The sequence below is a fragment of the Pholcus phalangioides genome, unplaced genomic scaffold, assembly GCF_987345545.1.
Source record: "Pholcus phalangioides strain wild (caught in Gottingen) unplaced genomic scaffold, Ppha-v1.0 ptg000004l_1, whole genome shotgun sequence".
Lineage (NCBI taxonomy): Eukaryota > Metazoa > Arthropoda > Arachnida > Araneae > Pholcidae > Pholcus > Pholcus phalangioides.
The window spans coordinates 15,346,913-15,374,650 of NW_028301597.1; the positions used below are offsets into that span (position 1 = coordinate 15,346,913).

At 36.8% G+C, this 27,738-nt stretch overlaps 1 protein-coding gene across 1 annotated transcript; it reads left to right on the top strand.

The window, feature by feature from the left end:
* The first annotated feature begins 314 nt into the window (after nt 1–314).
* On the top strand, nt 315–26,726 carry LOC149086598 (solute carrier organic anion transporter family member 2A1-like). The gene is made up of 9 exons (XM_089230975.1): nt 315–2,110; nt 3,028–3,114; nt 4,274–4,468; nt 5,938–6,102; nt 6,325–6,520; nt 7,797–7,938; nt 10,091–10,275; nt 10,439–10,503; nt 24,827–26,726. The coding sequence occupies exons 1-9, from the start codon at nt 349–351 to the stop codon at nt 25,156–25,158; spliced, it is 3,129 nt and encodes a 1,042-aa protein (XP_089087101.1). The 5' UTR covers nt 315–348; the 3' UTR covers nt 25,159–26,726.
* Nucleotides 26,727–27,738: the final 1,012 nt, after the last annotated feature.

Here is a 27,738-nt window from a genome sequence, read left to right on the forward strand (position 1 = left end):
ATGAATCACCTGCATCCATAAAAAGTACGCGGCTTCAAATGTCAGAGGAGACAAATGCATTTGGGATTGTTTCACTGATACATCGGCGTACTACATGGGTAGAAGAATTTCGCCAAAAAGCATCTCTCAGGACTAACAGTGAATGGCAATCGCCATCTTCCGTCAAGGACGGTCATAATATAAACTCTTTTTGTGAATCTGATTAGATTTTATTTTGAAATACGATCTACATGTTATCGTGAATCGCTGATTTTTTTTTAACGTGACGCCAGCTATAGAGCAACTCTTGGGTCAAAGTTTGTTGCAAGCGATTTCAACTTGCGAAAAACATGTTTTGCTCCGAAGAATATGGACGAAATCGGTTTTCCTCCTCTCGAAATTGCAAAAAATACGGATCTCTCGAGTTCGTTGAAGGAATCGACTTCCCGCGTCTCTGAAAATATTTGCGTACCCGTGACACAAGCCGTTGATTTGGAAAATCGAGATATCGAACATTTGAACGATCTGAAAGATGAATCATACATTGGTATTCCGAATACGCCATCCGAACCCCACGAGGTTATAAGAAGTGCACTGCGCTCGGTTTACGATTATACAAATAGAATCAAATCTTTTGTCGAACAAGATTATGCGTTCACGAGTGATGGTAGCCAAGAGAAACTTAATAACGAATCTGACGATGATCACGATTCCCCAGAAAAAATTGTTCAGGATCTGATCAACTTCATGTTAGATGCCGTGTGCGAAAGAGTTCAAGTGAGAAACGGAAGAGATCAAAAAGTTGTGTCAACAGTCGAAAGTCCACCTCTTTCTTATCTCGCAATAACTACATCTATGATGACAAATAAGGAAGAGGAAATCGGTTTATATGATTCGGATACAGTTCCCGAGCCATCGCTCAGCGAAAATGATATCACTGTAATTTTGACCGAGGAGGAGAATAATATCGAATGCCAAAAACAAGGGATTTATTTGAATGCCGCACTGAAAGCCTCGGATAGCTCTGATTCTCTTGAATTCAAGGGAGGCGGAAAGCATCCAGATCTTGAAAATGCCGAAGTAATGAATGAACTTGATGTAAAATCACGTCATACTGACACCGAATCACCAGTCAAGGCGGAAGAAAAAAAAAAACTCACACGTCCGGAACATAGTGAATTCGAAGACAGAATCAGCGATGAAGCGAATGTTCGTGCAGAACAGAATCCCTCTTTATCGGATAACCTGGATCATCGCAATCTGAGAGAAGGGAAAATGGATTTGGAACTGAAATCGCAAGACGAAAACTCCAAACTTGAAGCAAATACAAATCTTAATAATGGAGATGTTTTTCCACCGGAGAACGACGTCCGCACAACGCAACCGATGAATAATCTTTCTGAAAACATAAAGCGCAAGCCGTCGAAAGTAGAGCAGATGTACGAAGAACATCGAAAGACATTCTCCAGTGAATCGTTCATGGACACGAACGATCTCTGGGAAACTTTTCCTCCGATAGAAAATTCCAAGCGGACAAATGTTGAAGAAATGGATCCGGATACAGTGTGCGGAATCGGCATTTTCAAGCCACGATGGCTGCAGCGTTGGGCGACGTCGAAAACTTTCCTGGTATTCTTCTCCATCGTGGGAGTACTGCAAGGCTCGTATTACACGTACCTGATCGGCATAATGACGACGTTGGAAAAGAGGTATGCTTTCGAGAGTAAAGTTAGCGGCACCGTCATGATGGTGGATGAGATAACTCCCTTATTTTTCGGCGTGTTGATCGGTTATTTCGGGGGTAAGACACACAGACCCCGTGTCGTCGCCTTCGGTATGTTCATTTCCGCACTTTGTTGTTTCATATCGTCCTTGCCTTATTTCATGTACGGCTCGTCGAAACACTTGGCTCTGGATCCCTTGAAGAATACGACGGACACAAGTTATTGTGATAGAAACAACCATAGGGTGAACCATTGCGGCGTAGACGACAGACCTCCGACCATGACGGCCGTGACATGTTTGTTGATCGGCAGTTTCATGAAAGGGTTCGGCAGCCTAGCTTACTACGCGGTTGGCATGTCTTACATGGATGATACTACGAAGAAAACAAACACACCTATATACCTCGGTGAGTATAGTTTACGAGAATGTATGAGGAAAGAAAAGATTTCTGTGAAGTTAGAAAATCACCCGCAAAATTTTATTTTGGAGGTAAAATAAGTAAGAAGATATTAAGCCATAGATAAAATAAATGAAGAGACTTTAATTTCTATCACAAATAATATTATGAATTAATCAACCCCCTTTCAGGCCCGAGGTTCGTTCGAGTTGTTGAGCCAGAAAGATGTTAAAAGTTAATAGAACGCATTGTACGACTTTCCAACTTTTGATGGGATCATGCTTGTGTGTCAGAGTGAGGAGTGATGCACAGGGAGCCACTCTCACAGAAATTCGGAGTCATTATATTAAGTAACACATTAAATTGACGAAAACTAATCAAATATACGGACAACGTTTTTTTTAAATTTTAATGTTTTGGCCTTCTCCTACTTATGATTTACTTAATGATTATACATGTAGGTATACTATGAGAATGCGTCATCCGAATCAAACCATGAGTTCAATATTTCTGGATATTAGCATGGCTTGTAGGTGCAAGAAAAAATTCGATGACCCGAGAGAAAGGACCGCATCATTATAATAAAAAAAAATCGAGTTAACGGCAAAACTATAAAAAGAAATCGTTAGTTTGATTTACTGCAAGGTTATGTTTATGCAAATATATATAATGCAAGTTAATAGATTAATTTCGAATTATTCTAATGACAATATGCACGGGAGTTACTTGGCAAAACTACTAAATAGTTTGAAATATAGAGGGAAGAAATATCCTCTTAAGAAGTTTTTAGTTGTTTTCAAAATCGATTTTATGATTTCATGCAATATTTTTCAGCGATATTTATTTGTCATATTATTTTCAGTGATATAATAGTCAAATATATTTGAATGTACATAATTATATTTTTCTCAATGTTAATTTTGCAGCGATATGCACGGCGCTTAGACTTCTTGGACCGACATTAGGATTTTTAATGTCTTCCGCTTTTCTTAAATTTTATGAAGATCCGTTCGGTGAGTATCGATCCATATTGCAACACTTCATCCATATACTACTGTATATTGAAAATACATAAGGTATACTGTGAGGTAAGTGGATACCAATATGTGTGATTTGTAAAATTCAGTTGACTTCTGGGAAAGGTTTCTACGGATTTTTTTTATTACTTTGCTTTTTTTAGTAAAAATGTGCTTGGTACACTAGCTGCTCTTGAAAGGTTATAAGAAGACTTCATATGGAGAAGTTGGATTTGCGATCGCGTTGCTATTTATCTTCCTCGCTCCAGAGGTACATATAGGTGTACCTGAATTTTTTAACGGTTTTAAATATACGTATATAACGGTATATATAACGGTTATATATATATATATATAACGGTTATATATATATAACGGTAAATATATATATAACGCTTTATATACCTATATAATGTAATGATTCTTTTTTTCCAAGACGTGCGTAAGGGTACCTAATTCAAATGGTCCTGGTAAAGATAGCGACCAAAATTAATTAATTAACTAACCAATATTATTTTTTTCTCCTCAAAGGTCATTTTGACATACCAAAAACACAAATCAATCAAAAAAGTTTCTTTTCATGTGTTAGTTCTGGCTGTTTTTAAGAAGCTATTATACATAATATATACTGTATATATACTCGCAGTTTTTACATTTTGACCATTTCTGAAAGTGCGAATTGACCAAATATCGTAAGTTCTGCAATCTCCTTCACCTCTTACGATTAATAGTCTGAAAAAAAAAATCAAATTGTGTTCCCCATTTGCCTCATATAATGTCGGTCAATATTTAAATATTTACAGGGGGGTATTATTACATTGTGAGTTTTCTACATACTAAAGTTGTTAATTAACATTGTGTACCAGAAAAATAAAATATTTGGGTTTTTATGGTTTAAACGAATTCTTTAGTTTAATTGTTTTATTAATTATTTATGATCACTACTTGGTGAATGTTTTAAAAGCACAATCAGCCATAGGTTTTCCTTGCTCCATTCAATGGGGCAAGTGGAACCGAACGCATATAAAAATGAATACATCTCACTTAGAAATCAAGTTTTCTGTTTTTATCTAGTTAGGTTTTTATATTTATAAACTGTGAAATACTTGGTACTTTGAATCATACGAGTATGCAATTCTAGTTTTTCTCAATTCAGAGGATCCCGGTTTCGACAACGCAGATCCCAGGTGGATCGGCGCGTGGTGGATGGGATTCGTTCTCCAAGGGGCTCTCCTATTCGCATTCAGTTTTCCGATTTTTCTGTTCCCCAGGCGTCTGCCGGGACAACGCAAGAGAGCCTTTTCCAACACTGCAAACTTCGACCAGGAGACTATGAGCCAGAGAATAGTTGGTAAGATTAATGTCTCTCTCTATCTTTTATTCATTTATTTATTTTTTCATTTTTGCTTTCGTTTTAATCTCTTTGAAACCACCGAAAAGTTGTGAAAAAAGAAGAAAAGCGAGTTTTGACGTTCATGAATATTTAAAAATCAAAAAGTCGAAAGCATTCTTTTATAACGTGTTTGAATCCTCATTGATACCAAATGTATAATATTGTAGACAGAGAATATATTTTATTGTATTAGTTGTAAAGCGCAATTATAGTCATACGTCGATATACGAAAGTAATTCTTTCCAAGACTAACGACGTAAATCGAGGTAAATTTTTCACTGATATGTTGTTAAAATATTGAGGCAACTTAGTTTTCTTGTGATAAAATCAAGGAGTCTATATAGGGTATTCTAGTGGCTCTGATATATTATATTGTATTTAATGACATCTATTCCCCCAAAAAAACGACAAACGGGGGAAAAATGCCGATTGTAGCTTGAAATTTCTAAGAAATTACATTTTGTGCGGGGAAATAAATGGAGACTACACACTATAGTTCTAGAACGAATCAAACTGTATTTCATGGGAAAAAAGTTGAGCATAACAAATATGTGTTATGACAACTAACAAATATGGCATGAATATCTGCATTTACAGTAATGTTTACCGTAATTCTATTTATAAGCAATAAGAGTTATTTTCATGTATGACTCCAGTTCAAATTACAAATTTAAGTAAGCTTCCTAATGTCTCCTAAAAATTCGGCCATACGGTCATCGTATTGTTGTTCCTTATGCATTCGTGTGTGATGTGACTTTTTTTGCGGGAAACACTATTCTTTTTTGGACGCCACGTCAAGCGTTTTCAAGCTCCGCTCAAAGCCCGTCTTATAGAGAAGAAAAAAAATTGAGACGAGCAAATGTGGGATGACGTAATTCGGAGCATTACAAAAAATAGAGTGAGCAAAAAAGAGAGAAATACAGTCAACGTCGCTTATTGGAATCATGGATAATATTATCATTCGGGTATTGCTATTATTTCGCAAAGTAACCAGCATCATAACATGAAAAAAAATTCAGTTTTTTGTTATTAGAGGTTTGGTTCATTCATGTGTTATCGTATTTATTTCACCGAAAATTTATTTCTTCTTAGAATTCTTAAGCTGGAGTCGAACCAGACTAATTTTTCCCTATAAGTTATCGTTATCAACCTGCAAGTACGGAGTTTTGCCGTTTTCATACATCCTGCTCGACAAAAACCGGAATATGGTCATCGAGCTTGATTACAGACTTGTTTCAGATATAGTTATCCATCGTTATCAAAACTCGATGTGATCACATCAAGCTGCGTGCACTGTGTTAACTTGTGAATAGTTTCTTCATTTTTGAACATTTAGAGATATGTTAAGGGTTCTATAGAATTATATAGATTTATTGAACACCTATTAAACATTTTAATGTTTTAATTGAACATACTTTTTTTTGTAGGATTGTTCAAGGCAGTGAAAAGATTGTTTCTGAATCCATTATTCATATTATACTCTTTGGGCGTCATATCCTCTATCACTGGAGGACTCGGAATCTTCACATACATTCCGAAGTACATGGAAAACCAATTTCACATCTCCGCATCAACAGCCAGCTTACTTTCAGGTTTAACGCTAAATCAAATAAATTTTACAATGGAAAAAAAATTCAACGGAATTGATACCTGAAATTTTAATTTAGTTTCCATTTCTTATATGTGTAAAAGTTACATGATATGTTTGACTAGTGGAATCCACCATCACTTACCGGATATATGTTAAGGATTTATTAAAAGAGTAAATAATGTTATACGAAAGTAACACGCGAAAATGTTGACTTTATGAACAGGCCCACCAGCCATAGCTGCGATTCAAGTGTGTACCGTTGTGGGCGGGATTGTCATCTGGAAATTTAAGCCATCTGCGAAGATATTGATCATTGCGATAACGTTGACAGCAATTTTGGACGTCCTCTCTTATTGTCTCCTCATGATACCGATGTGCCCCGAAGTTAACATGCCCGGATCGACACGGACATCAGCTGGGTCAGTTCGATATGTTTCATTACTCTCGATATTTCAAGTTATGAGTTCCATACAATATGTTTTCACGATTTGTTCCACTTCATTTATATACACTCTAATTACATAAGATACAGTGCAACATAAATTTCGAAAGCTACCTATGACCTCATAGAAGTCATTTTTCAGCTGTTATCATTTCACTGTGGAAAAACTCCTGTCTTACGGTAATACTGATGACACACCTATCCTTCGGGAACGCTTCGATATCTCTCTGAGATGGGAAGCGGGGTGTGCCCGGTCTTCAAAGGTCAAAGGTAATACTGATGAGCCCCGGCACGGTACAGTTATAACTAATTGAGTATAGTCTCTATTACCGTGACTATGATATTCCAGAATGATTATATGATGTGATAAATTGAGCTATAATTGTATCGTGCTACAAATTTATAACTTTTATCCTATTCGATCTAAGTGTTTGAGAGTTGTAACTCTTAAAACCGTAAAATACAGGGTGGGGGAAAAAGTCCGTAGAAACTTTAAAAATTCATAAAAACCGGAAAAATAACAGAAATAAAAAACGGTTTGCAGGATTAGCATCACTAGGTCACGGGATTTTTTTTGACGGGAAAAACATAACTCAAAAAACAAGTGTGCACCGGATATCCGATATGTCGCACTGACACACAAGTCAAAGAAAAGATGAGCAAATAACGAACCGAATGTCTCCAAATCGTTCATTACAGCAGTATGTGTTCCACATGACCATCGCCACAGGGGATAGCACATTGCAGGCGTGCGTGTGGGGGGGGGGGGCGTGCTGGGCCCCGCCAGCGTCAAAGGTGAAATTGACTGATCTAATGTATATATGCATATGTGAATTGATATCATCATCGTGCCCCCCCAGACTTCCAAGTCTATCTCCGCCTATGGTCAACATACACGATTTACAACGGTGAACAGATTGTGGATTAGGAGCGTAAGTTCTTATAAACGTCTCATTTGCATATTTCCACTGAATTCGATCATACCAGCGCCACCTCTTGGCTGTTTTTTAGTTATTTTTTCCCTGTCTTAAAATTTCCCGTGACCTAGTGATGCTATCCCTGCAAACCGTTTTTTATTTCTGTTATTTTTCCGGTTTTTATTCATTTTTAAAGTTTCTACGGACTTTTTGCCCGCCCTGTATGTGGCATTACTGTTTACAGTATGAGCTGTTAAAAATTGTATTAAATAGAAAATAAATTGTAACCAATTCTCATTTTTAGTGTGTCTACAATCATCTTAATCATTCATACAGGCTAATCCTCGACAATGCGTGTAATGCCGGGTGTAATTGTTCTCTGGACGTGTTTACTCCAGTTTGTACACCCGACGGTGCTTCGACATATTTCTCGCCCTGTCACGCTGGATGTTCGACAAAGAAAGATTCAGAACCGGAGGTAAGAACGATGTCACAAACATCTGAGAATCAATTAAAATTTTCAACGGGTCAATCAGAAATCTTTAATCGATTAATCTAGGGATTAATCTGATTTTAATGGAATATTTTCAAATGCTAAAGATTTATTCATTTCTCACTCACCTATTCGCTAGATTCAAACAGATCTAGGAATAGATTTAAAAATTAAGACCATCCGTTTAGAGCAATTTAAGATGTCGAACATATTTCCAAATTCTGGAAAATTTTTCACTTGACTCGTGTAATTCCATTAGGAAATCAGTTATTTCAGGTTATTAACTAATTTTGAAACTACTTTCGATTTTCGTTTGTCTCCCCTTATGAACGGTATTAGGAAATATCTAAGAATTAATAATAAAGCTCCTAAAAATTATGTTGGGGGAGGTTGATGCTTCATGTCAAAAAGGAAAACTGCTGTTCACAGTGCGACAATAAACTTAAATCTTAAAAAAATTCCAAATTTATCAAAAATCCTAAAAAGCTCAATTTGAAACTGAAATCAATAGGTTTTCGTTCAGTCGAATTGTATCTCCCCATGCCGAAGACTTTGATCAAAATATTTTTAAATATAATTATTTATCTGAAATGATATTTATGGGAACACAATTTAATGCATAAATTGGTTTCGTCGAATAAATAAAATCAGTTTACAAGCCTTAAAAATGAAAATTTTTATCTGATTGATCGAGTTCATTAACTCAAACTGAAACTTTCAACTGTGATTAACAATTGATCGATTAATCGCACCAGTCCCATACCACACATCTGGCATTTCCATTGTCAACAAAATGTGTAATTAATAGAGAGAAGAAACAGCCACGGAAACGTGCCAAAACTACTGTCGTAGTTCTCGTTAACGTATAGGAAGTATGTTGTGTCTCCATCTAGCGAAATCAGGTCGAAACAAAATCACTGACTCTAGATCTCAGTTACATTATAAATATTGTTCTCTAGCAGTTTGTTCTCGTGAGAAAGGAAAATAAAAAGAAAATTAAGGGGGAGAAAAATTAGGAAGATGTGTGTGTGAGAAATGTGCTATTTTAATTTCGAATTTCAAGAAGGGGGGAAAAAAAGAAATAGAGAACGTTTTTTAACTTGCAAATACACACGGGGTTCGATCAATACGCAGAGTTCAAAAATTCATAAAAGTCGAAGAAATTGGTATATTTGAATGAGGTTTGCGAAAAGGTTATCCGTACAAAGAGTTTGCGAATGCACGAATGCAAATCACCGCAATATGCAAATCAGAGTCCTATAAAGTGAATAGCGTGCGATAAACACGGCTCTTTCCTGAATTTTCATATGACTAGGTTTTTATTGTGTATAAACCATTACATTTGTGTATAAAACATTATTGATGAAGCTGTTTTGACTCAGCTACAAATCATCAACTGAAGCTTCAGGAATGTTTCGGACATAAAAGAGAGTGTAGAAAGGTGGAGATCCGATCACCAATGATTTGCTTTGTGCAGCGCCCCCTATCGACACACATTTAAACTTTTTTTTTTTTCTGCACCGAAACAAATTCTCTTATGTGCGAATGACGTTTTTGTAAACCGCATTCAAATTTCCAACTACTTCAATTTTTATGAATTTTTAAACTATTTATGAATTTATAGGACACGCTGTAAATTTCATATTTTTGCTATCACTTCTAAAAATAAAAGAAATTGAAATCAAATCCTAAAAATTCACTTTTGTTTCGTTTAGTCTGTAGCTGATAGATTATAACTTAATTTTCATTATCCAGAAAGGACTCGAATTTCACTGTTTGTCGATGGAAAACCGACAGAGCGTACTTTTTAACCCATACGCGTGTGTGCGAAAGTATACCTGAGCAACTGAGGGGGGCATGTGTGCTATCTGTATAAAGTGATGGCAACTATCTTTCTAATTGGAAGTGGTTTGCCAGATGCCTGAATTTCGGCGATTGTAATTTTTGTGTTGGTTGTTTGCGCGCTTTTTGTAGCAAATTTGAAGGAGCTGACAGGCATTTTAACATACTTTCTTCAATTGTGAATGTCGATACACAAGCAGAAAATGTATTGACAGTAATGAATAATAAAAAAAAGTATATAATTGCACAAAATTATGAACGGCGTGAGTTTTTAATTTTTTGCTTATAATTTCAGAAATATTTCGACTGCTCGTGCATTGTCGATTCGGATGGGAATTTCACTTTTTCTAGCTTCGTGAATCGTGGATATTGCCCCGATGAGAAGTGTTGGTCCCAGGCTCTATTATACGTTGTTATCATGACGCTGACTTCTGGAGTGACGAGTTTAGCCAGAGTTGCTTTCACTCTCATCCTGTTTAGGTGAGAACAAAATCAACAAATATCCTTCTTTTCGATTTTAATGTTATACTCTTTCATTTCTGTTATATAGAATTATGATTTCTCTTATTGTTATTCGGTTGTATATTTTCATCGAGCTGTAGAATGATTGGAAGCAAAAAATTCATTTTTATCTTCTGGGCAGGGCCGTGGATCCAGCGGATAAGAGTCTGGCTTTGGGCACTTTCGAGACGTTGATATGCGCATTAGGTAAGTTCTTGTAGTATATGAAAAAGGACACACACACACAGACTGAGATAGCATCTATATTACTCTGATGGCCCCGTAAAATTCAAAGTGAGATAAATCAATCCGTAATATCCTAGTACATCATATTTACTCCCATCGGGTCACATTAACGCGCGTAATCATCAGCAAATATTTAAAATAACATTCTTGTAGAGTCTGGACACTAGGACTTGCATCTGGTAAACATTCCTTTGGGGGAATTTCTAAGGACTTTCTGGTACATACCGGAAAGTGTGTTCTGAGTATATGATCGAACGTGTTTATGTTCTTAGAGTTGTGACTATTTTGTGTTCTACTGGTGCTATCGCTGTTATATTTTGAAGTGATGAAGTCCTGACAGCAGCTAAGTTTGGAAATAATACAATAAGATTCTGGAAGGTCCAACAACTATCTAGGACGAATCACACTACTGTGCGTTCAACAGCCTCTGGAGGGGAAAACGCCAAAGTGGTGCAGTGATAAGATGGCACCAAACATGGACATCGCTGTGTCCCTTGTGGGGTATAAGCAGGCTAATTTACGGCTGGTCCATGCTGGAAAAGAAAAGAAAAGAAAAAGCCTCGCCACAGCCACTAAGAGACTATGGGCCGAACGCCGGCCGGTATCGCGCAACCGCAGTGATAAGACGCTTGGCTTCCACCATGAAGGTTGTCATCAGGTTCGTCGGTTGAATCCTGGAGACAGAACATAGATAAAATGTTCTTACCCTAAACGGACCTGAGGCAACCACCGATAGATGGCACCTTCATTTCTGACCCGATTCGATTGGTTGTAAATTGCTTTAAGGCGATATGACCAAACCTGGTAGTCACTGAAGGGTAGCAGGTGGATGACCTATGGAAAGAAATACGATGATTGACGGTCTCGAATGTATGTTCTCGCTTGATATGTCTAATCTACGAAATCTTGGTTTTATGTAGTTTTAAACTTCGTGGCACGAATGCGAGCCGATCTCCTCGTTAAAAAATTTCGCCACAGAGAATCTACAACGATACAAATATTCAACCACTACACCTCACTCGCAATTGGAAATATGGATGGCAGCAATAAAAATTCACACACAGCACTATGTATGCACGCACACTGTTAGTTACACACTCACACTTCCGGCACAACTGAATGATAGTAAATTGCCCGTGGCGATAGACCGCAGTTGTGTTCGGGTTGAAAAAAAGAAAGTATGGAAAATCATTAGTCCAGGGAACTGATTGGAAGTTTTGGTCACACAACTTTCAACTTCTGATATTTTGGGCCAATTGAAACGTGCTGAAGAGGATCTCATATCCTCCCCTAGAGAATTTGAGATAGTAAGGTGTTTGGGCTGAAAGGTGTACATATCGTCTATCTTTGAAAATCGGATAAAAACCACTTGTTTAACCCATAACAGCAACGACTGATACATTTGCAAAATTCTTATACATTGTTTCAAAAAGAATCCCCCGATTTAAAATGCGTGTATTACGAAAAATATTGAACATAGACACTTAAGATTAATTTTGTATTACATGGTTAATCATGAAGTTTCTTTACAAACCAATATGTCCACCTTGGGATGCACGTCATATGTTTATACGGTAGTCAAATTCGTCCCAACCCTTGCGAGCATGTTTACATTCACTGCTGCTGTTATGCGTATCTTCTGTTGGGCTAATGGAAGGGGAGGCACATAAACGTAGTCTTATGTGTCTTAGGTCAGGTGATCTTGGAGGCCAGTGATGTTTAACTGAATCTTCGGGTTTCGTACGGACGATCTATTGTTTAGGAATGCGATTGTTCAAAAATTCTCGAACGTACAAGCTCCAGTGTAGTGGTGCCCCGTCTTGCTGTTTAATGAAGTCATCCGGATCGGTTTCTAACTTTGGGTAAAGCCAATCTTGACAACCACTGAAGTGACGGCCAAAGGAAGAGCGTTAGCGCTACCTGTCGGCAACTGCGTGGAACTCGAGATTTTCCTCTTTCTACCTATACATTATTCGATCAAAACGGATAAAAAGCGGAATAGTTACGATTTTTTTAAATCGGATGATTGTTTTTGAAACACGCTGTATTTTAGATTATTCACACAATACCGATCAAGTCACGTGATCTATTTCGTCAGCCTCAAGTTTTGATGTAGAAAGAAGGCGAGACAATAATGGTACGGTACAGTCTACATAAGCAGGTATTCAGACTGTATTATCAGACTCACGTAATCCCAGTTGATACGGTTTTCCTAAAAATTTATTTAATAATCCATCGTCTATCCCATGATTCGCTTTGGTTCGATCTAATGCTTGTTATCCTTATGCGTGATCTTAGGAAGGGAGCGGTTAGCCGCAATTACCAGTTACCTCTTGAATGCTACATTCATTGCGAATTTCTGTGACTTCATCTTGCAACACAATATGTATACATGTTCGGTATTTACATATTTTTAAATATAATTCTTACAAAATATAATAGTTGACATGAATATTTGTGCTGAAAGTTCTTGCTGCGGAACGCAAGAATTTAGCGAGTACTAGTTTTTAAGTTATTTATTTTGTTTTTTTTCGGTTATGCATATTTGGAATAGGTTAGTTTCAAACACGTAGAGGTACAGGATGTGCCATTAATTCATAAATAGTTTGAGAAATCATAAAATTCAAAGGAATTGGTATTCGAATCGGTTTTTGAGAAATGTAGTTATTCTCACGAAGGGAATTGTTTTTGGTACTGAAAAAGAAATTTGTTGAAATTTTAGTCTAGATAGGACGCTGCACAAAAGCAAAGCAGGAGTGATTGGATCTGAGCCTTTCCCCAATCTCTTCTGTGTCCGAAAATAAACTCTTGTAAAGCGCAAGTCAGTGATTCGTGACTGAGGTAAATGCTTTATTCACCAAAGAGAACATCACATTGAAAACCTCATATAAGCGTCAGTAACAGAAAATCCAGAAATGAGCTGTTAATCGTACACCCTGCATATTATAGGACTCTGATTTGCATATTTTCAATGATTTGAATTTTTGTCAGTGTCCTCTATCGACAAAAAGTTGAACATGATTGTTTTTCTGCAAAAGAATAAAATTCCTCCTTCGTAAGAGTAACTTTTCCGCAAACCGCATCCAAATATCCAATTTCCCAAAGTGGGCAAGTGGAAAATTCTCTTCTGGGGAGAGGGAGGATGATATGGTGTGGCTGGGGAACGGTAGAAGCTAGGAATACAACATAGGAGCTTATGGGATAAGGGTTGGCTTGAGTTGGGGAAAAAAAAGATTCTGAAGAAGGGTGTGATGGAACAAAAAGTTTGGGAAATTCTGTTAATAAACAATATATATATATAAAATTGATTTTCTGTGTGTGTGTGTGTGTATGTTCTCTATACAAATCTACAATTTTAGATCGATCGTACCCAAATTTTTCATATATACCAAATGGGACTCGACTTGAACGATAGGCTACTTTAAAAGTTTGTCGGAGCTGTTCACAAATGGTTCCTGGGCTTCAACAATCACTTTCAGAATGCCTACTTTGGTTTTCATGGTTCCCTAGCAATGCGTTTAAGACGTGTATATGCCTTTATGTTTGTCACATTTTCAATCCTCCCAGTAATGACTGCTTTTTTTGAATAGACGCCAGAATCATCATCAGCATCACTTTGAAGGATAGGCAAAGGATGATCCCATAGAAATCAGTGTTAAAATTGCCGATTGTACTTTAGAAATGCGGAAATTTATTGGGGTTTTTCCGCCACATTAGTAATTTTAAAAATTATATTGAACTCTCGATTTTTGAAACATTGAATTCGCGTAGAGATATACTACGAAGCCCAGGAGATTAAATATGAAGTAATTATCCGGACCTACTTTTGAGTTGGATATTCATGCAATAACATTGATTTCAACCATTCATTTATATCCTGTGAAGAATGAAAATTAATGTCTCCGTAATATCTTTTGATATTCAACTGCATAAATTCACATATAGTTTAGGATGTTTTAAAATTAATTATGCGCCCGTAAAGTACATCGAAGAAATTTCACAGCTGTAATTAAGCATTTTTGGAAGCTGAAACAGGCAAATGGATAACTTGAAGTTCGGGGGGGGGGGTCGAAATACGGGCCCTTACAAAAAAGGAAAGAAAAATATTTTCGTTTCTACGTTTCTTTAAATATAGATTTATTTCATGAGTCGCACAGGAAGTTGCCATATTGGTTAACGTGTACACCGTTTGTATGGCCCTCAAAGAAAGAGGGAGATATCCCGTGATCCGAAAAGCCTCACTGAAGAAAACCCGGGCAGCGCCGGGTATTTGTAGCTAGTATAAATATAATAGTTGGAGAAAACACTAGTAAGCCAATTTCAACTGATCACCACTATTTCATCAGTGGGGTCCTCGCGATGCGAGTTCATCACGGTTATCACACGACCGCAAAATGGCTTGATCCTGCTCCAGGTCAATGCTGTCAGAATTTCATAAACTATCTCTCGACGACGTCAACCTCTGCAGCCGGTGTAACGTCGAGTAAATACTCGGTTATGTGACGGCTGTCTACAAGAAAAACTATTCATCAAGGTACGGGGTGCCCCATAAATTTGTAAATAGTTGAAAAATTCCGAAAAATTGAAGGAAATGGCATATTTGAATGCGGTTTGCGGAAAAGTTATTCTCACGAATTGGAATTTTTTTAGGCATGGAAAAAACACCAGTTCAACTTTAGGTCAATAGAGGGCACTGCGCAAATCACTGGATATATGTATAAAACAGAGTCCTATAAACTGGAGGATATACGATTAACAGCTCATTTCTGAGTTGTCTCGTCACTGGCACTTACATAAGGTTCTCATTGCGATATTAACATTGGTAGATAAATCACTATTGGTGAAGTTGTTTTACCTCGGAAACGAATCACCGACTGAGACGTTGCAAACGTTTCGCACACAGGAAGGATTGAAGAAAGCTTCAAGTCCAATTACTGGTGTCAGATTTCCATCCAGCGCCCCCTATCCTCAGAAATTAGAATTAGTGTTTTCTGTACGGAAAAATAGCTCCCCTTCGTGAGAATAACTTTATATACCAGTTCCTTCAATTTTTATGAATTTTTAAACCGTTTACGTTCTTATGGGACACCCTGTATGCTTTCATCGATCTTAATAGATGCGTAGGTAAACTCGCAGCATGAGCGGTTCATAATAAATTTTGAACACATGCGCGCTGATACCATTCATTAAAATGTAGCAACTGATAATCGATACGTCTTTTTTCGTTAACGACGTAGGAAACAAACAGCAGAGTTTTGATTGCTTCAAGCAACAAAATTTCATTATAGAGCGAAAAGGACGAACACAAAACAAGAAAAATACCATGCTCATGGCTCTCTGTTTTTTATCGTTAGTAATAACGTAATGTAATGAATACGATGCGAAAATATAAGACTAGAAATTGTCAATTTTCGCTCTCCTGTCGCCACCCACGCAAAACCGTGTATAAGAGAGAATCTCACATATTACGTACAAATCTTGTAAAAGGGCGTTGGAATATACAAGAATATTTCACACGAAATGCCAATCCTTTTACCTTAGCCCAAAAATAGATTAGCTCTGCTCTCAACATGTTAAATTAAACTTTATTGAATCTTCAAACGCCTGTCTTGAGGGACAACAAACGAGTCTGAGAATTTAGAGCACGAGCATCTGTTGGAATGGTCTGAGTTCATTAGAATACTTTAATGATAGAGAACCAATTTTAGATGGTTTTACTTGTCTCTAGTTTGAGCACCATTTGGGATTAAAGTTAATCGCGGATTCGTTGTTTGTAAATAACATAAATAACTGTGGAGGGACTTTTCAAAAACATCAATGTTGTTACGGCTGATCGAATATAGTAATAATGCGGCCATTATCTCATCAACCGTCCGTCGTAGAGGTATAGTTTCAATTTAAAAAAACGCCAAAAATGCTTTCAAAAATTACTCTTCATCAGTTTTGACAGTACTACGCAGAAGTAGTGTGTTATAAAATAAAATAATATAAATTTTTCTACGATCCCGCTGTCCTCTAACTTCTAATTAGAAATTTTTTCTGTCTTTCCTGAGGCCAAATTCCAAGTTTCTAAGTGCAATATTCACTGAGATATTCGAATTCAAAAATGTGAGATAAGTATGAAACTGTGTAAATAAATCAAAATAGACTACACATTTGTGAACAAAAATTCTCACGCACACTCACACGCAGTTTTAGTCAGACAATAGATTCCTGGGGTGTATAAATATTTTGACCGAGAATGCCTTTTTATCCGACTATGCGGCCATATAAAACAAAACCATGTGTGTGTGAGAAATACAAATACAACACCACAACAGGCAAAATGCCCAGCGAGGTGGCTGAGAAAAAGATGCCCATAACAAATATGGATGCCATATATTTCAAAAATAAAGCAACCCAATTAAAAATGTAATTAGAAACAATATATACACATGATAAAATATTATACAATGCCCATAAAGAATACTTATGGTTGTCTTATTCTAAGTATGGATAGCTTCTAGATTTACCCCAACATGTTTATCGTATTTCTTTTTAAACGTGTCAATTGTGTTACAATTTACTACCTCCGGGGGTAAGTTATTCCATTTATTAACAACCCTATTAGAGAAAAATTCCCTGCGACACCATAACCTTGCATTGTCCATTACCAATCGATACTGGTGTCTCCTTGTAAAAGCAGTCGATTGGCGGTGTACTAAAAGTTCATGGTCCATTCTATCCATCTCATTGAAAATTTTGAACACTTCGATCATATCTCCTCGACACCTGCGTTCATCCAATGTAAACATATTCAAAAAATGAAGTCTCTCTTCATAACTCAAGCCCTGTGTGCCAATAAGGACACGCGTAGCTCTTCTCTGCACCCCTTCAACCAAGTCTATGTCCCTCTGTAGGTATGGTCTCCAAAACCATTTCCGTTTACAAATGTGTAGTCTACTTTGATCTGTTTGTACAGGGGGGCATAAAGTCCGTAAAGACATTAGAAATTTCTAAAGGTTGAAGAAACTATCTCGATAGAGCAATTTTGATTAACTGTTAGGTGTGGTTGGCAGAATTGGTATTGCAACGAGGGATGACGTGGAGGGAAAAACTACCAAACACTGAGTTACAAATATCGTCGTTAGGTAATGTTGGCGCAAACGAATAAATACATAGGCCGGTATTTCAAAAAGCTCCAGTATCGACTGATTCGCCATCTTTGAGCAAAGACGTGATGTTAGTGTTATCTTTATAGCCAATCGCTGTTCAATGTCTTGCTCTTTTTACAACAATAACGTCAGAGATAATGGGAAACCAGGGGCTGTACTGCTCATGCTTATTCTCGTCCGATCCGAATTATAAGCATCGGTTCATAAGTATGACGTTAAGAATAATTCGAAAAACGATACCAAGGAATTATTCTTAGGCTCACTCCTTAACGTCACGTGACGTGAAAGAGGGAAAATCAAAGAAATCGCTTTCTACACAGGGAAAAGCGATTTTTCCCTTTGACCACTGACCAAGCAAAATTAAGCTTGGGATATACAACTACTACTATACATTTATTGAATTTTTTGTTCAGCGGCGGCGGCAACGCAATTCATTTTTAATGCACGAGCAGAAAATTTGCTGTTGCTTTCTTACCACATTCTTTAACGTCAAAAATGGAAGGTGTTAGCGGGATATCGGCTAGATACTTTTTTTTATTTTTTTTAATGGGGAGGATGGGAAATAAAAGGAGTATATGAAGAGTTATTTCTATAATTATATATATAAAATATATTTTTCAGCGTGTAAATATTATATATTCAGAAGGATATTTCAGCATTATAATTAATTTATTGAAGTTCTTTAAGCCGTACTTCATAAGGAACTACCAGAATCACATTGAAATAAAAATGTATTGTTGTCCTCCATTGTCTATTTTGATTGACGTGGGTGATTATTACTTTGCTTTATTATATATATAAAATTACATACACACACACACAATACTCGCTATCGCGAGTAGAAAATACGATCATCCGATGCTTAAGAAGTGGGTCTCCCCTATCCTTATCGTCATACGAATATTCGGAGAAAAACGGTGCTTGTTTTCGGAGGGAGAATGCCGCTAGTACGGAAATTTTCCTTTCATGCTTATATTGTCATAATCGGCGCGGATACGGATCGGATGATAAGCATGAAGAGATAGTACATCCCCAGTTATCTGCTGAAAGATGAAGAACCACACTCTCTTTTATATTATACAGCTGACAGTGAAAATGACGCTGATTGTGTCTATTAATGTCAATGTTAGGTTATCCTTATGGTCGTACAAAACAAAGTTGTTTTTGTTATTATTTTTTAAGAAAACTCATTATTTGCATACACCTTTCATGAATGAATCATTTAGACTTTAATAACTACTGTATATTTTACATTTACACCATGTTAAATAGTTGTGCCAGCTTTTTGCAAATTTCTCCGTCAAAAAATAGAGAAAAAAGTCCTGAGGCTGTGTCAATACGCATATATTCCAATCGCACCTCAATAGGATAACTTTTACACTTTTTTAATGAGTTTTTGCCGAATTTCTGCTGACATTGAAGTCAATATCCGAGTAGGATCGTCTTTTAAAAAATATCTCACCATAGTAAGCAGCAAAGCAAACAATATTAAAATTACACTCAATAATATTCTCTCGAATCGTCAATTTTACTTCTGATTTGAGCGGTACCTTCTTAACACCTTGCATGCACGAACTGTCAGATTTCATAAAACACAACTCATTTTTTTAATGCAGTGGTTCTCAAACCTTTGGCACAGATGGCTCTTTTGTCATGGCAACGTTTATCCACGGCTCTCTAGGTAAGGGGGTAAAACAGTGGTAAATTGCTACTTTGGTGACCGACCGGAAGGAAGGGGTGTTTATCATTAGTACAGTGAAATACCGCTGAGAAGTTTGAATCGTCAGGTCCCGGGTTTGAATCCCACCGGTGCTACAGTAGTGGTCAGCTAAAGTTGATTTTCTGTGGTTCTCCAACTCCTATGTGTGTTCCAATTCCTTTGTAAAAAAAAGTCTCATAACAGGGAGCAACAAGAGTACAACGCAACAATTATTCAATCATTACACTTCGCTCACTTTATTTCGGAAGTGTAGATGGTAGCACTGTAAATTCACGCACAACACTGGATTCGCACTCAGACTGTTAGGTACACACGCTCACACTTCCGGCACAGCTCAATCGGTTGTAAATTGGCTTTTGGGATAGACCGGAGTTGTGCTCGGTTTGAAAGGAACGAAAGAAAGTGGAGTGTATTATGATGTTTCTTTAGTGATTTTTCTCAAACAAAAAATAAAATTCATAATTAGAAAACATCAAAGTCTCCAGAATGGTTTTGAATTCATAAATTCTTTGATGGTGAGAAAACTTCACCTGACGGACACATGGCAAAGTAATCAAAATTCACATCCAGCCACCGTAAAACGGCTGGGCATTTTAAGGAAACAAGGACAAAAGCAAACAATTAAAATGCAATCGGTGAATGTTAGAAATAAATAAAATGAAAACAATGACGCGCTCCCTCTCTTTAACACGGAATACAGCCATTATTTCACGTAATTGAATTTTTGTGCGAAACAACGAGTAGTTCTTCACCGTAGTCCTTCAAAAGAGATGTTTTAGCTTAGGACACGTTTTATTTTATTATTGTGGGAGAAAGAGAAATATGAAAGTTAGCACAAAGCGCTCAAAATGTGTGGGTATATCGTCGTCGCTTTTTGGTAGGCAGACAATGAGACTCGGTCAGAAGAGAAATGAAAGCAAGCACCGCAGAATCACTCTTTGCTGCGTGAGATGAACCGGAGGCAGAACAAACACTATTTGTTCTGTTGCTGTCGTCGACCGACAGGAAGATGGATGGAGTGATCAGTAATTTCATCACATTCTACTCTTTCCTTCCTTCCAACCCATTTCTCAACATGATCCTGCGATGTTCGCAAATGTTCCGTTTCACGGGAAAGTCATGTGCCTTTTTATTGACTTACTGTGATTGAGCTCTCTTCTGTGGCTTGTCGTGTTCCGGAGAGTCTTAGCTTTTTTACAAATGGTTGTAGTCGGCTATGGAGTCATTCCCGTGCGTCTAATCTCGCGATCTGCTCAGATATTTTTTTTTCCTAGGAACTCCGTCTTATATTTCACATAAATCGATAGAGTAAATGAATATTTCTTTAAAATTCGGGTTTTATCAAGAACTGAGCTTAGGTTTTATCATTTGATTTACAAACGCTTCTCGAAGCGACGACTTCTGTAAACTATTTTTGGAACCACAGTATCATAGTCATTGCTAGTTTATATGCATTTCACAAGCATAATTAACTTACCTACTGTACAATCAAAATTGATTTCAACAATAATTTGAAAAGAAGATTAAATAATGATAAAATAATTTTCTGATCTAGTATCTACAGTTTCTAAAGAATGATACATAAACAGGGTGCATAGGAAAGTCCCTTTATCTTGAAACGACTCGCGAGACGTTGATCCTAGAGGAATACTTCCAATCAGAAAAAGCATCCACAGTCATTCATATTACAAAGGTTGTATAGTTATTAAAACAAAACAAAAAATTAAATTTTTGTTTGGTCACCCTCTCCCGAAAGACCCAATTGGAGAAAGTTGTTGCCCTGTCTCTCCTGAGGAAAACAAAATTATTACTACACGTTTTCAAGTGCAGTATTCGCTTAGACATTTGAGTTCTACAATCTCGGAAAATAAGGGAAAGAACAGCATATGTGAGAGAGAGAAGCGTACAATGAGCTTGTCCGTTAGTTTATGCGCTCGAATTAATATATCTAAGCGAATATATAATCACTTATATCACTTATAATATCACTTACAAAAATATGGAAATTTTTTTGTTGGCCTCGGGAGAGTCAGCGCAACAACGTCCTAATTGAGTTTTTAATTGAGCTAAGGACAAGGAGGGAGATCGTATAAAAATTTATATTTTTTTATTTCAATAACTGTACAACCCCTTGCGATATGAATGACGTATCTGAGGTCTACAAGTTATTTGCATACTTTTTCCAATTGGAAGTATGCCCCTAGAAACAAAGGTTCGTCATTCACTTCAGGAAAAGAGGGACTTTCATATGCACCCTGTATGTAGAACTGTTTATAAGGCAGAATAGAAATACCTGGCGCTAATGATAAAATGTGCCGCGATTTGGCCTATATCCGCGAAATCTACCGGGGTATTAAATTAAACGAATTTATAACATTTCAAAGAATGTATTGACCTTGTTAGGGAATTTACTTTGTCATTTTCATTTCCATATTATTTACTCTCACTTTCTTTCTTTCGTTCAAACCGAGCACAACTCAGGTCTATCGCCATAGGCAATTTACAATATAGTGAGTTGTGCCAGAAGTGTACTTAATAGCCTGAGTGCGTATATAGTGTTGGGGGCTGACTTTTCAGTGCTGCCATCTGTATTTCAGAAGTGAAGTGTAATGATGGAGTAATGGTACTGTTGTAGGACTGTTGCTCTCTGTGGCTAGACTTTTTCAGACTTTCGGCTCGCATTCGCGCCTTGAAGTTGGGAACCACAAACCGACTTCAGCCGACCACACTTTACTTTTACTACATGTACGGCGCACATACACTGTGCGGAATTTCTAACGAACAGGTACATGTCAGAATGTGCGTGTGTATCCAAGTGTATGTGGGCATTAACTTCCGGAGGTGTTAGTCGTGTGCTTGATTCTTGCTGATGCTGTCATCTAACTTTCATAGTTTGAATCGAAGCTGGTAAATGTTTGGATTTTAATTTTTCACGTTATGTAAGTACCATGTGGTGAGTGCTTGCTGCCTGCAGAGACACTTTTTTCAAATGGGGGCCGGTTCGCATTCGCGCCTCAATGTTGGGAAAACGACAGAAAACCGAAATCATATTACTACTTGATGATTCTTAAGTGATAGTTTGCTGACACTATTATAAATACGGTACGGGATTTTCATATGACACGTATAAGCGAACCGGGATATTGCGAAGTACGTTATTATGCGCATTTTTTTACGAATATACTATGACTTGAGGGAAAGAAGGTTTCTTTCTTTTTTCTTCTTCTTCTAAAAAGAATGCCGAGGTGAACACGGAAAGAAAAGTCTACTCGGCCCGTTGAAACAGAAACTCGGTCCCGCAATCCGGGCAGACGTGTTCGGCTAAGCGCAAATTGAGTCACGTGCAGCGTTCGCGAGTGGGCGGGACCCGAGTGCGATGACGTCAACACGCCCTACGCGTAGCGAGGGGATGCGCATATTGGAACGCGTCCTAGTGTACGAGCGTTTTCGAAAGGAAACGATTTCGGGGACTGGAACCTTGTCATTTGGGAGGCTCCCGTATCCTGATTATTGGTCATTAAAGTTGACATTAATGAAGACATAACATTAATTAAAAAGAATATACGAGTATGCGCTGAAAATACATGCATTAAAACACCGTATATAAAAACGTGAACACAAAGAAATAAAAAATTAGGATTGATGACAATTCAAAATTAGCAAATAATTAAACTATTGAAAATTCAGATGTATCTGATGAATTATTCCTTAAAAAAACTAAAGGTACATAAATTAATGAAAACTTTACATTAATTAATCAAAATTGAAAATGGATAAAAATTAAGATAAATTTAGGAGGGATAAAAATTGTAATGAAAATTCAGGGCTTACGAAAATTAATGAAAATATAAAATTTTAGAAAATTCAAAATTTAAAATGAATCCCACAATATACTTAATTGAAGATTATTATATTATGTAATTAACAGAAATTGGAATGAATTAATATTCCGAAATTAATTCCCGATATTAATCCCATAATGAATGAAATTTGGAACTTGTGAAGAGTTAAAACAAATGAAACGATTGATCACAATTTAAAATTAATAAATAATTCCAAAAGTGCTGGAAATTCATATTTAATGGAAAAATAGATTAATGAAACACCAGAAATAGTGAAACTAATAATTAAATTTCAGATTTAATGAAAAATTATTCCTCTATCGATCGATTAAATATAATTAACTAATATTCGGAATTAAAGCCGAATTCGGAAATTTAAAGGAAAATATTTCGTAGGCTATTAAAAAAACAAAAGTGGATTTTTTTTCTCTAAAAATTCAGAATTAATGACAAATTTTTAAATTCCGAAATTAATGAATCCCATAATGAATTCCGAAAAATAACTCCATAATGAATTAAAATTTAGAGCTAATGAAAAGTCAAAACCTTGGAAAGAACAATATTTAATAAAAACTCAGAAAGATAGAAAATAATTATAGAAATAATTGATAAATAACGATGATATTAAACAACATTTTTCATAAGAGAATACGAACTCTATCAAAATGACGGTTTCATTTTTAAAAAACCCCTACCGAATACGAAGAATCGTGCGCGCGGGACACGAAAATCTGCGGCTCAACTGCAGGGCCAACGAGTGCGCGCGTACACGCGCTTAGCGTAGTGTCACCTCGTGTCTCAATTTCCGCTGTCCCTCTGATTTCCGTTGGCTGCAAAACAGAGTGCTGCCCTGCTTCATGTCGCGAACGCTGCAGGCGGCTCAATTTGCGCTTTGCCTTATAGTATACATCACGGAAAATTAATTCTTGTTCCTATTATTTCAGCCCTGTGGCGTGACTCACTGAAGTAGAGACTTAGCAACCTGCCTTCACTTTCACAAATGACCCCCCAAGTGGCAATAGAAGTAAAACGTTGAGAAAAAAAAATTTTGATTTCTTCATTTACCAGTTTCTTTTTAAATGTATTGGACTGAGAAAACCCATTTATTTTTCACATTTCTGACGCCACTTGGGAACCATTTGTCGAAGTTAAGGGAGTTTGCTTCAGAGAGTCATGCCACAGTTGCGTGAAATAGGAAGAGCAACATCATGTCTCTCATGGTGTATATGGATAGCGCACTCTGGCACGGATTGCGAGAGGATCGGAGTTCGAACCCCGTCAGGGACCACCTTATCCAGAAAAAGTATTTCCCACTTCGCGTATTGGTTTGAGAAAAACCATCTTACTCTCGATACTGTGACTTGATTGCAGCTCTTACCCATGTAGAAAACACAAATCCTCTTAGGTATCGATATTTTTTATTGACCAATCTTGACTTGATAACTTATCTATGGTGATTAATGAACGGAATGGGACATTTACCATAGGCTAGAACTCAACGGCAAGGTTACAGCCAATCAATTGCACATTGTATGATCGATAATTTGATACTTTTCTTTTCTTTTCAGCGTTCATGCCATATCCTGTCATTTACGGTAGCTTGGCCGATTCTTCGTGTATTGTATGGGAGACAAGCTGCGGAGAAACGGGAAATTGTTGGTTGTACGACGTCAAGGTTTTCAACTACCGACTGCATGGGACAGCTGCTGCTTACGCCACTTTGGCTGCTGTTTTTTTCAGCGGAATGATACTTTTGTCCGGTCGGGTTCGGAATCTATACGAAGATGACGACGACGACGAAGATTGCGGCAAATCTAAGGGAATCGATAACGACAAAAAGACGAAGCAACTTTCCTGTAACAAAAATGAAAAGAACTCGGAAGGCATTTCAGAACTCTGAAATCTCTCGGAGGAAAAAAAATCAAAAACAGCCGAAAATGCCAGTAATGGAAAGAAATAATCATGTTAAAACAAATCAAAAGCCTGAAAAATAGCAACGAAAATTATTTTAAACAAAGTTTTACTTTGAACGGTAGTATCCTTTGAATCGGTTTTAATACGATTGAAAGAAGAGCCCACAAATATATTATCTAATACCATAGTATATAGACCGAAAACCCGCATACACGGTAGTCAAATAACCTTAATGTTTTTACTAGCTGCGATTCTTAGCACTGTCTGGGTTTCATCTGTACCATTTACCCTTTAAGCGGCACATCAGAAATCGCTAAACCCCTTTTCATAATACCATATCTTTTTTTAATGAAGTAAGATTTCTTCCGATTTTCAGCAGGTGCAAAGTAAGGCGTTATAGGGAAAAGTGCTCCATTGAAAGATCAACGTTTTAAAATATCTGCGCTTCTCGATGTCAGAACAAGAGGCTTTTAGGAAGGCGATGTATCTTGTCAATGCCGCTTGAAGGGTTAATGAAGTAAACCGTTGCAACGTGATAAACGCTTTTAAAAGCACATTATTTGCGAACGAAGGAAAATAAATGTATTCATTCTGGAAATTGTTGTTGAAGCCGAGAAACCATTTTCAAAAGACGGTTTTGTGCAATTCACGAAACATTTTGCCAAACTGTAGAAGGCATTACATGATCGAGGAGCAGCTTGTCGCGAGGTGCTTATGAAATTCCCATTTATGTGAAAAAAATATTCAGCCGTGTTAAGTGATAAACCAAACAGAAACATCGAACAATGCCGTGCTCTATGTTCACAGCAACAACGTTAAAGACAAGATGTAAATTTTTTTTACCAAAAAACAATGAATGTCTAGTAACTAAAAATCGTGATTCGTTATACCGACCGGCTGAGGTAGATGCATTTTCACAGTTCGTACTGAGTCTTAACTCCAATAAGCTTCTCCGTTCGATGTTGCATTATACGAGCCGGATGAAGATTAGAATGTTTTATATTGTAGCTCGGTGTGTGAGTGTACGTGTACAAGAGGTGTGTCAATAAAAACGAATTATGTTAAGAATTAGGTCAGTAAAAGAAAAGAATATTACTTTAATGTAATTCGTCATCGCGTGAAATCTTGAATGGTGTAACGAGGGTCCTCCCTGAGTGTAGGCTCAGCTGGTAGTCTATTTATCATATATATGATGATTCGAAAACATAAGTGTCTTTCTTACCTTTAAACATAAGTGTTCTTTTACCTTTAATTTCTAATGAACCTCGAATCATGTGACATTCTGACATTCTTAACAATAGTTCTGTATGAAAATAGGCAATTTTTGGTGTAATACGCAATTCATTTTCATACTGCACACCGGCTATTTTTTAAACCAGCATCAAACTGTATTTAAAGAATTGTAACAAATAGTTTTGTTTTTTATCTGGTAGATGGTAAAAAGAGTTCTACGCTGTTTTTTTTCCTGTGTAGAGAATATTTTATTGTTATATTAATATTATTGTTTAACTGCAACCACTGCTACCCTCTAATTAAGAAATAAAAAACCATCGCAAAATATCCTACTGCCCGGTAGTTTCAATTATATTTATATTCGGCACATCGAAATGTACAAAAGTTTTCTTAGTTTCTGATATATATTAAAGAATAACAATAAAATAATGGTTCCAATTCTGCAGCAAACAGAAAAATACATCAACTGGTTTTCTAGCGTATAAATATGAACCGGGGGCAGCATGGAACCAAAAGTATAAGGCATTGTAACTTATATTATTCATGATGATGATGATTTTCCACAAACAGCCGATTTTACTTCCAAAATTATAACCGATAGTTTCGCTTTTATTCGATAGGTGACAGTAGGGGTCTCAGTTCAACTCTGTTTCTGGAATGCATAATTCATGTTGTCCACGAAATTGTTTACATAATTTCACAGGTCAGCAAGTATTGAAAGGTTGAAGAACACTGACATGAGGATTATGTAATTAAGTTAACTTTCAATAATCAGTGCCATCCGCAAACTTCATTTTGAACAAACACGACTGAGCGGTTGTGACTAAATTAGGTTCGAGATTTAAACAAAACAAAGTCTAGAAAATTACCATTGAAAATCGATATGATTCTGATAAGCTCGAAGTTTTGTACCTCGTCGACTCGGAAAACCAAGTACCGCGGTATACCTGGAACTATGTCGTTTCTAAAATGGGAATTCAACCTGAGAAATTAATCAGAGAGTTAATTAGAATTCTGCTCAGAATTTCTCGTTAACAAATTGCAGTTTAAGAAACTCGTCAGCTCTTGGGAATAAGAGCTCGGCTTCTGCATTTCGCGAAATATAGACTTTCACGAGAATTCACAGAATTCTGATAAAGAATTCATGGTACGTCTCTGCTTTAAATTTGAAGGATACCTTGAGTTTCGGTCCAATCTTTAGAAGTGAGTTTAAAATGTGTTCATTGCCTCCTAATGGAATATATAAATGCAGTTGAGACGTATGAGGATGTAAAATTCCATTCATACTTCAATAGCTGCGATAAGATTAACCTGAAATAAGTTTATATTGAAA